This window comes from Marmota monax, unplaced genomic scaffold (genome assembly GCF_021218885.2).
Source record: "Marmota monax isolate L192 unplaced genomic scaffold, Marmota_monax_Labrador192_F-V1.1 WCK01_AAM20220418_F8-fsc00007, whole genome shotgun sequence".
NCBI classification, from domain to species: domain Eukaryota; kingdom Metazoa; phylum Chordata; class Mammalia; order Rodentia; family Sciuridae; genus Marmota; species Marmota monax.
In genome coordinates, this window is record NW_026692781.1 from 605864 (window position 1) to 619484 (window position 13621).

At 32.9% G+C, this 13621-nt stretch overlaps 1 protein-coding gene across 5 annotated transcripts in view; it reads right to left on the reverse strand.

The window, feature by feature from the left end:
• Scn3a (sodium voltage-gated channel alpha subunit 3) overlaps nt 1–13621 on the reverse strand; it is a 116312-nt gene that overhangs the window by 62039 nt on the left and 40652 nt on the right. For 3 of the 5 annotated variants that reach the window (XM_046447580.2, XM_046447575.2, XM_046447586.2), the window contains exons 4-9: nt 13000–13118; nt 10981–11070; nt 7422–7550; nt 6665–6756; nt 5548–5820; nt 4316–4379 (exon numbers count right to left, since the gene is read on the reverse strand). In XM_046447580.2, the coding sequence (XP_046303536.1) occupies nt 4316–4379; nt 5548–5820; nt 6665–6756; nt 7422–7550; nt 10981–11070; nt 13000–13118 (767 nt within the window). Of the gene's footprint in view, nt 1–4315; nt 4380–5547; nt 5821–6664; nt 6757–6848; nt 6941–7421; nt 7551–10980; nt 11071–12999; nt 13119–13621 lie in introns of all 5 variants that reach the window. The other 2 variants (XM_046447587.2, XM_046447576.2) reach the window with 1 other exon arrangement.

Below are 13621 nucleotides of genomic sequence, written 5' to 3' on the forward strand. Positions count from 1 at the left end.
ATTTAAATAGTCTTTTCATATTTATTATTTCATCATGGGATCCCTAAACATTACAAAGGATTTTTTAAAATTATTTGTGTATGTTAAGGTTTACTCTTTGTTCTGTGAGTTTTGGCAAATGCATAATGTTTTTTATTCACCATTACAGTCATAAAATACTTTCTCTACCCTCAAAATCCCACATGCTTCACTTACTCACTTACTTAACACTTAAGCATGAACCCCTATAAACACTGATTTTGTTCTCATCTGTACTGTTCTCTTTTCCAAAATGTCAATATATTTGGAATCATATCATGTATGTTTATCAGGTTGGCTTTCTTTAAACACAGAAGCATGCATTCAGATTCATTAAAGTCTTTTTTTTTTGTCTTGATAGCTCATTTTTAAAATCACTGAATATGTCACTGTATGTAACAATAATGTATTTATTCATTCATATATTAAAAGATATCCAGATCGCTTCCAGGTTTTAGTGATTATGAACACAACTGTTATAAATATTCACTTACAGGTTTGGTATAGATATGTCATTATATTGGGTGGCTGAAAATCTAATAGTGCAGTTTTCTGATCATCTGGTAAAAATTGTGATTATTTTGTGAGACTCCACCAAACTCTTTTGCATTCCCACTAGCAATAAGGGAGAATTCCTGTTATTCTGCATCCACAAGTTGGTACACCAAGAAGTTGATATTGCCAGTATTTTGGAGATTTTAGTCACTGTAATATGTATACAATGGAAACTCATAGATGTTTAAATTTGTAGTTGCCTACTAATAAATAATGTTGACCATCTTTTTGTATTTTACTAGCCATCTGTATATATACTTTGGTGAGTTGTATGTTCAGGATGTTTTTGTCATTTTTGAATTGGGTTATTTATTTCCTCGTTATTGAGTTTAAGAGTTTCTTTGTATATTTTGAGTGTAGGTCCTTTATCAGATTTGGGTTTTGTAAATATTTTCTTCTATCATGTGCTTTGTCTCTTCATTTTCTTAAGAATGTGTTTGCAGAACAGAAGATTCTAACTTTAATAAAGTCAATTTATCACCTTTTTTATTTCATGGACTGTGCTAATTGGTTATATATTTAATAACCAATCTCAAATTTATGTAGATTCTCCTATATTTTCTTTAAAAAGTTTTATATCTTACACTTAAATGCATAATCTATTTTGAGTAAGTTTTGTTGCAGATATATGTTCTGTTTTAGTTTTGTTTCTTTAATTTGTTCTAGCATCATTGGTTGAAAAGATTTTGTTTACTCTATTGAATTACATTTGCTTGCTTCTTTGTCAAAAAATTGGTTGACTATATTTTTACATGACTATTTTTGGGTTTTGGGTTCTGTTTCATTGATCTATATACCAGTTATTTTTTTTAACCAATAGTATGTTACTTTTATTTTTTTTTTTTTTTTTTTTTTTTTTTTTAATTTTTTATTGTTGGCTGTTCAAAACATTACATAGTTCTTGATATATCATATTTCACAATTTGATTCAAGTGGGTTATGAGCTCCCATTTTTACCCCATATACAGATTGCAGAATCACATCAGTTACACATCCATTGATTTACATATTGCCATACTAGTGTCTGTTGTATTCTGCTGCCTTTCCTATCCTCTACTATCTCCCCTCCCCTCCCCTCCCCTCCCCTCCCCTCCCCTCTTCTCTCTCTGCTCCCTCTACTGACATTCATTTGTCCCCCTTATATTATTTTTCCCCTTCCCCTCACTTCCTCTTGTATGTACTTTTGTATAACTCTGAGGGTCTCCTTCCATTTCCATGCATTTTCCCTTCTCTCTCCCTTTCCCTCCCACCTCTCATCCCTGTTTAATGTTAATCTTCTTCTCCTGCTCTTCGACCCTACTCTGTTCTTAGTTACTCTCCTTATATCAAAGAAGACATTTGGCATTTGTTTTTTAGGGATTGGCTAGCTTCACTTAGCATAATCTGCTCTAATGCCATCCATTTCCCTGTAAATTCTATGTAGGGGCTAAAAGCATGCAATGGAGGAAGGATAGCATCTTCAACAAATGGTGCTGGGAAAACTGGAAATCCATATGCAACAAAATGAAACTGAATCCCTTTCTCTCGCCATGCACAAAAGTAAATTCAAAATGGATCAAGGAGCTTGATATCAAATCAGAGACACGCCGTCTGATAGAAGAAAAAGTTGGCTACGATCTACATACTGTGGGGTCGGGCTCCAAATTCCTCAATAGGACACCCATAGCACAAAAGTTAATAACTAGAATCAACAAATGGGACTTACTCAAACTAAAAAGTTTTTTCTCAGCAAAAGAAACAATAAGAGAGGTAAATAGAGAGCCTACATCCTGGGAACAAATCTTTACTCCTCACACTTCAGATAGAGCCCTAATATCCAGAGTATACAAAGAACTCAAAAAATTAGACAATAAGAGAACAAACAACCCAATCAACAAATGGGCCAAGGACCTGAACAGACACTTCTCAGAGGAGGACATACAATCAATCAACAAGTACATGAAAAAATGCTCACCATCTCTAGCTGTCAGAGAAATGCAAATCAAAACCACCCTAAGATACCATCTCACTCCAGTTAGATTGGCAGCCATTATGAAGTCAAACAACAACAAGTGCTGGCGAGGATGTGGGGAAAAGGGTACACTTGTACATTGCTGGTGGGACTGCAAATTGGTGCAGCCAATTTGGAAAGCAGTATGGAGATTTCTTGGAAAGCTGGGAATGGAACCACCTTTTGACCCAGCTATTCCCCTTCTCGGTCTATTCCCTAAAGACCTAAAAAGAGCATGCTACAGGGACACTGCTACATCTATGTTCATAGCAGCACAATTCACAATAGCTAGACTGTGGAACCAACCTAGATGCCCTTCAATGGATGAATGGATAAAAAAAATGTGGCATTTATACACAATGGAGTATTACTCTGCATTAAAAAATGACAAAATCAGTATGTTACTTTTATTACTGTGACCTTATATGAAGTCTTGAAACTGGGTAGATATTTTTAGAATTTTGACATTTAACAATAGAGTGACTATCAATTTTACCATGCAAATTTCTTAACCCATAGTAGGTATTTATTAAAGAGAAGTGATTATTATGTTTTCATAGGAATAAAATATGCATTAACTAGCCTTATCCAAACATTTATCTAGTCTCTTGAGTTAACCATAATAATAAATAATAGCATTAGTTACAATCCTATTATAAGCTTATGATATTATAAATTGTAATGCTTATGATAGAGCCTGTTCTAGTACAAATGCTTTATTATGTTAAATAAATATTCATCACAACAACTTTAAGAGTGGACTATATTACTCTTCCAAGTTTAGAGATATATAAATTGAAGTAACCAAGAGTTTAGTACACTTGCAAGTTCAAAGAACTTGCAGACTGTGGAGTTAGAATTTGAACCTAGAATCCATGCTCTTATCTATTACATTCATGTACCAAAACTGTCAGGAAAAAAAATTCCCCAAAGCTCTATCTATAGGACTAATATGTACTTCCATTGATGCTCTTAGATTTCATGACCACACCAATTTTCTGTTCTAAGATGCCCTAAAATATGTTCAAGTTTTATGGCCTCTGAGTCACCTACTATTTGTTTTTCTTTCTTTTAAAACATTATCTGTCTTGATTTAAAATTAATTTTTCATACTTTTGGGAAAATATGTTAAATGTGAGAGATTAGAAGGATGACTAAGATATCAAAGGATCTCTCATTGCAGAATGTAACCAAATAGAAGTAGTTTTCTGGCTCAGACTTGGACATACCTTTGGCTCTTTGCTCAAAGATTCATGCGATTTTAAGAATACCTGAATTTTCAAGGCATTTTCTTGAAACATATGGCATCCTAAAGACATACTCTTTTCTGGATTTTTTTTTTTTTTTTTTGCCACAACAAAACTTACTTCATCAGTACAAACGCACATTAACAAAAATGTGCCCACCTTGTGTTCTTTTCCTCTGCTTCCTAAATAATCCTGATGGGTTTACAGACAAAGCTGACTCTGGGCCTTTCACTCATTGGAGAAATACATTAGGTACATCCTGAGTGTACATTCTGGAGAAAACATCTTTATCCAAAGGAATGATTTTTCAAAGGCTGTGAGTTTAGGGTCAATGGTAATTCAGAAAGTCACACAAGGCCCTTGCTAGGTAGACATGCTCTCATTATTTATATGTAAATATCCTTTTGTATTTTTTCCTGACTTTCATTTTCTTTTTGTTTTGTTTTCTTTCTTTATTTTCATAAGATTCGACATCTTTTTTTTTTTAAAGAATTGTACTCCTTACCCTGCATCTGAGCCATTTCCACAGAGTAAAGGATCTTTTTGTCCATCCAAAACATAAAAGTGACCTGTTAATATAAAAAATAAACTCTTTTCATTTCATCAGTCATACTCACACTAAATAAAATCCCCAAATTTGTTTCAGTTATTTTCTACATGCTCATTAATGTACTTAACCAGACTCCTAAAGCACAAGCAGTAAAATCAAGAAATCAATAAATGGGATGAATCCAAATTAAAAAGTTTTTTCTCATCAAAGGAAACAATCAAGAACATGAAGAGAGAGCCTACAGAATTGGAGAAACTCTTTACCACACACACATCAGATAGAGCACTAATCTTCAGGATATATGAAGAACTTAAAAAAAAAAAACACCAAAAAACTCCAAATAACCCAATCAATAAATGGGCAAAGGAACTGAATAGACACTTCACAGAAGAAGAAATACAATGGTCAACAAATATATGAAAAAAAATGTTTAAAATTTCTATCGATTAAAGAAATACAATTTAAAATACACAGAGATTCTATCTCATTCCAGTCAGAATGGCAGTTCTCAAGAATACAAGTAACAATAAGTGTTGGCGGGGATTTGGGGAAAAGTGTACACTCATACATTGCTGGTGGGACTGCAAATTGGTGTGGCCACTATGGAAAGCAGTATGGAGATTCCTCAGAAACCTTGGAATGGAACCACTGTTTGACCCATTTATCCTGCTCCTCAGTTTATACCCAAAGGACTTAAACTCAGCATACCAAGTGATACAGGTGCATCAATGTTTATAGCAGCTCAATTCACAATAGCTAAACTCTGATGCCCTTAAACAGATGAATGGATAAAGCCAAACCCCCCAAACCAAAGGCCAAATGTTTTCTCTGATAAGTGGATGCTAATTCATAATGGAGGGTGGTGGGGAAGAATGAAAAAAACTTTGGATTGTGCAGAAAGGTGTGAGGGGAAGGGATGGGTTGTGGAGATGGGAAGGACAGTGGAATGAGATGGACACTATTATCCTATATACATGTATGATTACACTTCTGGTGTGACTCTACACTATATTCAGCCAGAGGAATGAAAAGTTGTGCTCCATTTGTGTACAATGTGTCAAAATGCATTCTACTGTCATGTATTAGAATAAGGTTTTTAAGAAAGTACCTTCACAAAATCTCAACTATCTATAGTTGCAAACTCATTGAGCAACACTAAGGTTAACATATGTGGTAATACTTCTTACTGTCATCTCCAATGTAATCTTTCCAATTAAATGTGCTCATTGTGACATTAACAAATGTCCCATTTGAATCCATTGTGCCATTGAAGTAGGAAGTGGTGTTGGTTTCAAAGGCAGAATCATTTGGGGGCCATTGCAAACATTTATTCCTCAGGTTGCCCATGAACAGCTGCAGTCCAATTAGAGCAAACACACTCAGACAGAACACAGTCAGAATCATGACATCTGAGAGCTTCTTTACTGACTGGATCAGGGCCCCCACGATGGTCTTCAGACCTGAGAAGAAATAACTCAATTGAGGAAGAGTGTCATAAACCATGATTTTTTTTTCTCACAAGCTGCACACATTCCTATTTCCCCACAAAATATTGCTTGGCCATGTACACACCAAAGCTTTATGGACAGCCTTATGATCTGGAAAGTAGATGTAGCGCAGACTTTCAATATGAACAGTGTGCTTTCTGGAGGTTCAAAATTAAAGTTAAAGTATATAGGCAGGAAGTTTTGCTTGTGCGGTTTTATGTGCTGCCATATAAAAGACAAAGTTGCAGTTTTGTTTTTCCTTTCAGATTCTGTGTTTAATGAGGCTATTTCCCTCCAACCCATTGTTTACACTAGCCTCCAAGTAGCAGTGATTTAGAGGAGAAAAGAATTTTAAGATACAGAAATCCCATGCAATGTGGATGCTTTTCCATATAATCTTTTCTCCTTTATCAAAGAAGATCTATTTTTGAAATAGATCTGCAGTGAATGGTAAAATACAAATCAGTAAGCCATGGTAGCAAAGCTTCATCAGAATGCAAGAGACAAAACTTTGCATCATATGCAAGAGAGAGAAGTGGGGGGGGGGGGACAGAGAGAGCACAAAACCAGTAATATCTTTTTTTTTTTTTTTAGTAGATGTCTCATGCAAATTTTTGTTAAACTCAAAGGCTGACTTTACAAAGAAGCAGAAATTACTAAAATGTTAGGAAATAAACTGACATTGAAACATTATTTGGCATTCCTTAATGTAACCAATGAGCAATAAACAACAAGGTTAATTGCATACATTTGATATCAACCTGAATATTATTGTAGTGTATATAAAGTCAGCCTCGGTGTTTAACCTAGCTCTCACCTGGAATCACTGAAATAGTTTTCAATGCTCGGAGAACTCTGAATGTTCTCAATGCTGAGACATTGCCCAGGTCCACAAACTCTGTCACATATCTGTAATAGGGGAGTTCACACACAAACACAATAACACACAAGAAAAGTTGGAGATATAAGGGGCCTATCACCTTACACCAGTTTCTTCTTACCTGGAATTACAGAAATAGTTTTCAGAGCTCGCAAGACTCTGAAAGTTCGAAGAGCTGAAACATTGCCTAGGCTTACAAATTCTGTTACATACCTGTAGAATTAAATCAGAGTTACTGATAGTTTTGGAAAATTTCATACTAAAGAAATAACTAATGCTGGATTTGGCATATATAGCCCCTTGAGTTAAATAAACAGAATTGCCATAGACCTCAGGGTGGCATCTGCTGAAGGGTGCCTTTAAGGAAAAAAAATTGTTGTTTTATTTCTGTGTAGGTTTCACTAATATGGATACTTCTGTTTGCAAAACCAATCAAAGTACAGTTGTAGCTATTAAATTTTAGTCAATGGATAACTTCATTTTGATGAAGATAAATACTGTGACATCAGAGTAATTCCATTTATTGCTCATTTAGTAAATCTATTTACCTTGCAATATGTATTCTCAAAATACATGAGGCATATAGCTAACTTGACTAACGTGAAAGCTCTACATTCATGATATGTCTCAATATCCTGGTTTATGCTGTAACTATTGCCATTCCTTTGAAATTATAATTTTGAAAATTACTCACGCCATCACAATGACACTGAAATCCAGCCAGTTCCATGGATCACGAAGGAATGTAAAATCTTCTAAACAAAACCCTCTTGCCAAGATTTTTATAAATGACTCAAAGGTATAGATCCCAGTGAATGTGTACCTAGGAAAAGCATCCAAACCAAAATTAATAATTTAATTTGAACTGCTAAAACACATGTTTTCAAGTATATGAAATCCTTCTTGTATGTGTGTGGTTTTTTTTCAATTCACTAAACTTTTATTCTGGATTTCTATGTCAAAGAATCTTCTAGTATAATTAATCTTATTGGACTAAGTAAAAGGTTAAAGTGAAGAGAAAACATATTCTTCAGGCATCTGTTCTTGTTATACTTTTTGGATTTTAGAAAAACAGTTTCATGTATTTTGTGGATAATCAATAGGCTTGATTCTCTAGAACAGAAATGTCTAACAGAAATATAATATAAGCCACAAAGGTGATGTGCTATTTCCCAGTGGCCAAATTACAAAGTCAGAAGGAGCAAGTGAACTTAATTTCCATGTTATATTTTGATGAAATCAATATATCCGAAATATCATCATTTCAAAGGTAAAGCTAGCCAAATTCAATAGCAACATGAGGCTGATGACTCCTTCATTGGACAGAACTCTATAGGCAACATAGCTTGGATTCACTTGTATGAAAATGTTTCTATTCAAATTTCATGATGATTAGATTCATTTAGGTTTATTTTATGTGTCTTTATATGGAAAATATACTTCTTTTTTTGTCATTAAGGGTCAGGCATAATTATAAAACTACCCACCTCTCCTGTCTCTTTTTATCTCACCATATATAATTGTATATATATATATATATATATATTTATAGTCACAAGAAATGATTCAGTTCTCTGGTATGTTGTATGTGTCTATATTTATATAGTTACCAAAATTCACAGTTAAAAAAAATTCTTTAACTTTTCATCAGCTACTATCTCTTTTCAACTCACTGGGTCAAATCATTTAACTCTTGCTTAAATTCCAATTTCAGCCTCCAAAATGATGGAAGACTTTTGTTTGCTATCCAATATAGTTCATTTTTCCTTTGAGCATTGACAATAAAGTTATTTTTGTTTCTGTTTCTTCCAGAAATAGCTGAGGGTACTCATTTTTAAATATTGTGTTCTTTAAAAGTCCAATCTCAGTCTATTTTTAAGAATAATACTTCACTCAAGTCACAAAGATTTCATTTGCTCTTATTAAAATCCATTGTACCTCCAGTCTACCAGTGTGTCATATGTGCATAATGTTGGGATAGGTATTTGTAACTTTCTTCTGCAGAAAGTTTTCTCATATGACGGAACAAAGAAATCGTAGAAAAATATATGCAGAAAGATTCACATCTTGTTTTCCTAAGTATATTCTCTTCCATTTTTCTTGACAACTCAATTGTTTCAGGAGCAATAAGTATAATTCCTATCTTTGCATAATTATGAAGTAGCTGACTACTAGGAGAATATGTATTTGACAATCCCAAACTTACGTGTACTTGCACTTTTGTTTGGATCATTGTGTACTAAATATAATCACTATGACATTTCCATTTGGAGAGATATGTGTTCTTTTAAAAGGACTTAGAGACACATTACATATATGTCCTATTTGTCATGTTAGGGGTTAATGCTCTTATCTATTGGGCAGTTTGTGAAATTACTCTGAGAGAGATTAAAGTCTTCTGATCTTGTTTTAGGAAATGTAATCTATATGGGGACATATAGAGTAGGTAGTGCACGAAAGAGATTTAGAATGGAACTATGAGAAAGAGCTTTACATAGAACAGGTATTCAAAGTGCTTATTAACAAACTAGATTGGACAGGCATGTAGGAATTAGGTGACCTGGATCTTTCTTGGCTCAGCCCTTACTAGACTCCTAATCTTGCTGTCTCTTCCATCCATGTGACAGGATTGTTTTTTTTTTATTATTCTTTTCTTCTGTGATTATGGAATCTATAGCAGGGCCCTACCTTACATAATACTCTCCTCACTATACTATATCATCCTGAGGCTATTTTGGGTATGTCACATCTTTGTACAGGAACCATTTCTAATTTCAATGGCTTCTGTTTTCATCTCAGAACTGAATTGTTTTCTCTTCTCATTTGACTCTAGGTTTTTGTTTTTGTTTGTTTATGCAGTAACCACTACTGTTTTGCTTGTTTTCCTGATACCTTGCTGTCAAGCTACTTGAGATAATTGATCAGAAAACGTGCACAAAGTTTTCTAACTGAAAAATGCAGTTCAAAATTTCTGTAATGCTGACTATTTCATAATGGATTAAAATGTCTGTAAGTTAATACTATTCTGTTAAAAAAAGATATATATGTATATATCAAATACCACCCTTACCTATTTTTCATTAATTTAATACAAATAAATGAAATTTATACAGGTTTAAATGCTTCAATAATTCCTGCTGGGAAAGAACATACAGAAGTTTTATATAGCTATGTCTATTTTGTTAACTCCAGAATCACAAATGGTAACTAATAGCTCTGTTAAATTGCCTGCCTCAACAAAAGAACTGGATTCTTTATGACAAGACCTTCTAGAAAGCATTTTCAAACTACTATTTTTTAAAAATTTTTCAACATGTTAAATCACTGACAAACAGTGGCTTAGAATAGAATATTAAATTCTAATAGAAATCTTCAAAAATGGTTAGAAATAAAAAATGACGGTGTTTGCTTTAATATTTTATTTCCATTGGACATTACTTTATAAAAATAAAAAAGTGTATCCAAATTTTCACTGAATAGATCAAATATCTGGCCATTGTATTATACTATACATAAATAGTCTATATGACCTAAATACCTTCCATTTCACTAAAAAGCATATTTCTTTGATACAAACAATCTCATATATGACTGACAAGAGAATAATGTGATAATATAGAAATTGTGCTACTTCATATTGATGTTTTGAAACAATGAGGAACATTTTATTTTCTAAAAGTTAAATAGAAAATCTCTAGAAATTAAAAGGACTTTAAAGTGAAAGATCAATGGAAGCATTTCTTTTAGTGCATATAAAGGGCTAGGTTAGGGACCTCAAGAAATAACATGCTTTTATTGGCTTTTCCTGGCTTTTCCTATTGATTCTGTTAAAATACTGAATCAACTGTTTTAACAAATGTTTAAACAGATGCCCCTGGTGTTTGTCTCAAAGGGAGAAAGAATGAGACAGCCAGGATCTGAGGCTGCTCAGGACTATATCTATAATGTGTAACAATGATTGAGTCTTAACTTTAAGATGTAAATGATTGTTTTAGTGGATGCTAATTGATAGCCTCTTTTAAATGGGTACTATCATGAATTTGTTGGAAAAAAAAAAAAAACTTACCTCAAAGAAGAATAACTCCCCCAAAGAACATTCCTTATCTTCTTTCATATTATGGAAATATAACTTTTCTTAGAAGTATTTAGCCTGACTTCAAAAAGTGGAAATGGTAAGTCAGACCATAACCACAAGGACAGAGCTAGAGAATACATGTGTGCATTTCTCATTCCAGTAAGTTTTTCCTACTTACTCTACATTCTTTGTCCAATCAGGAGGGTTACTCAAAGTCATGAATACACAGTTGGTCAAAATAGTGCACATGATAAGCATGCTGAATAAGGTAGATTATAGTTAAGGAATAACTGTTAGTTTGTTTTCATGGATATTTAAAAATGATCCAAAACACACACACACACACACACACACACACACACACACCACACCAAAATTTATCAACACAATGTAACTCGAAAATCAATCTTATTTATTAGTATTAAGACAATGGTAAAAAATAATAATAAACTCTAAAGCCTGTCACATGGTCTTGGTCTATTCTTTTTGAACTTTTACATCATATGCTCACAAAACTGAATTAAGTATTTGAAGCAAATGAGAAATATTTTTTCATTCAAGTCAGTTCTGTGAAGTTGTACTAGAAGGGCAACTCACCATTTTTTAGGTTTATAGTATGATATAAGTGGAATCATTGCACTTCTGATCTAACTAAAAAACTCCATGGGGAAAATAGGTTAACGAATGCAATATGCAAACCTGAGAAATATAAGCACAATATTTTCAAAGATCACCTTGAGATCTCTACTGTAGGGAGATTCTCCTTGTAGTGATGTAACTCATTCCTTTATAATTTACAACATAATAAAATTTTGTGTCAATAAGGTAACATTATTTGCTAATGTTTTTGTTTTCACTTTAAATTCTAGGGGAACCCAAGAGGCCATCTAGCTATCCTCCTGCATCTGGTCCACATCATTCCAAACCAGTAAAGAAGTGTTGTGAAGAATCAACTGTAATCATTTCTTTTGGTATTTCAATACAGACCTCACTGCAAGAAGTTTATGATTATATTGAGATAAATATCGTATTTAAAAAATATACTTTACTTTCCAATATAAACCCAGAATGAGAGAATTCAAATACCCTTCAAAAGGTTGTCAGTCTCATTTGCTCTGTCTCCAGGTGAACCGGTCTTTTAGTTTATATATAAGCCTGTTTTGAATTTTCCTATATAAAAGCCCATTCTTAAACAATGCCTGAATTAAATCACCTTTCTATTTTATCTTTTCTTAAGTATCTATTAGAATCTACACCTAGTTTTATATTCTTCCCCTTCACAAAATTCTTTTGACTGAAAATGTAAATAGTTTTTTTTTTTTTTTTAATAGTGCTGAGGATCAAATCAAGGGCCATGTGTATATGTGCATGATAGTAAGCACTCTACTAATGAGCTACAGTCTCAGACTTTGAATAGTTTTAACAAATATGAAAAAATAGTTTTTTCATATATTATCAACCAGATACAGAAGCACAATGAAAGTTTAATAAATATTTACTAAAGGAGGAATGAAAGAAGGAAAAGAGGAGAATAGACTCAGGTGCCAAGATAAATAGCCAATTAAGGTACAAAAGTTTAAACATTTATCAGGGTGAAATGGAAAAGTCTTGTAATCCCAGCAATTTGGGAGCTTGAGGTAGGAGGATCAAGGCCAGCCTAAGAAACGTAGTGAAACCCTCAGCAATTTGGCAAGACCCTGTCTCAAAATGAAAAATTAAAAAGGGGCTGGGGATGCAGCTCATTGGTAAAGTGCCCTGGGTTCAATGCTCATGCCCCCAAAAGAGTTTGAGATTTAGTAAAACAGATAATAATATTAACCACAATAAATTATGTTTTTTTTAGCAAAGGTTATATATTATTTAATTAAGATTAATTATTTAATTAAAATTAATAAAAGTCTGAAGGGGATCAGGTCTTTTACCTACTATACAAATATAGTTCATTTACACATGAATTCATTCCACATGAATTCACTACACTGTTTTCAAATTTACTTCAAGAATTATAATAATGATTCTATAATAATCTTAATTACATAAAGTTTCATGCTAAAGTCAAAGGCAATAAATCAATTAAACTAACAATCCTACCATTAATCTCAAAGAAATTTTATGAGGATTTTGCAATAAGGGTGACATTTTCTTTAAAATCTTCTTTTTAGAAATAGCACTTGGACAATTCACATTAAAAGGATATGAGTGTACTAAAATCTTAATAGCGATTTTCCTTACAGGGTTTAATGGAGTTAAAATATACAAGGCAGAGGTGGCACTGAATCGGAAAATTGCCTTCCCTTTATTCAATACTATAAAAGTCTGAAAAAGAAAACATGAGAAAGAAATTGTTAAATTAGACATGTGGCTTATTTGAAGAGTTGATATACATCAAAAACTTTTTTTCTGATGTGTTTGTTCAAACTTATTTGTTTAAACCATTATAAACAGGTAAAGTATACATGTTAGGTGTTTCTCCCATAATTTAACATAAAATTATATATAAAATACACTTTACTATTATCTATTCTGTCTCTAAGGTTCCAACTTGCTGATACAAACTGATAATCCTACACAAAATTTTTTAGCAAATTATAATGTAGCTTTACAGATTTCAATTCTATTTAAAGCTTGCCATCTGTCTCCAGTTTTTGGTAACTTTTCAGATTATTCTGTACACAATGCTATTAAAATAGTGTTTTTCTAGATATTTTAATTAAATCAAATCTTTTAACTCCAAAATGTGTAATGGCTTCTTCCTATTGTCCCTTCAGTTGTTCTCTTCTTTTAAAAATTGTTCAAGTGGGTTGAATTACCTGGCTTTG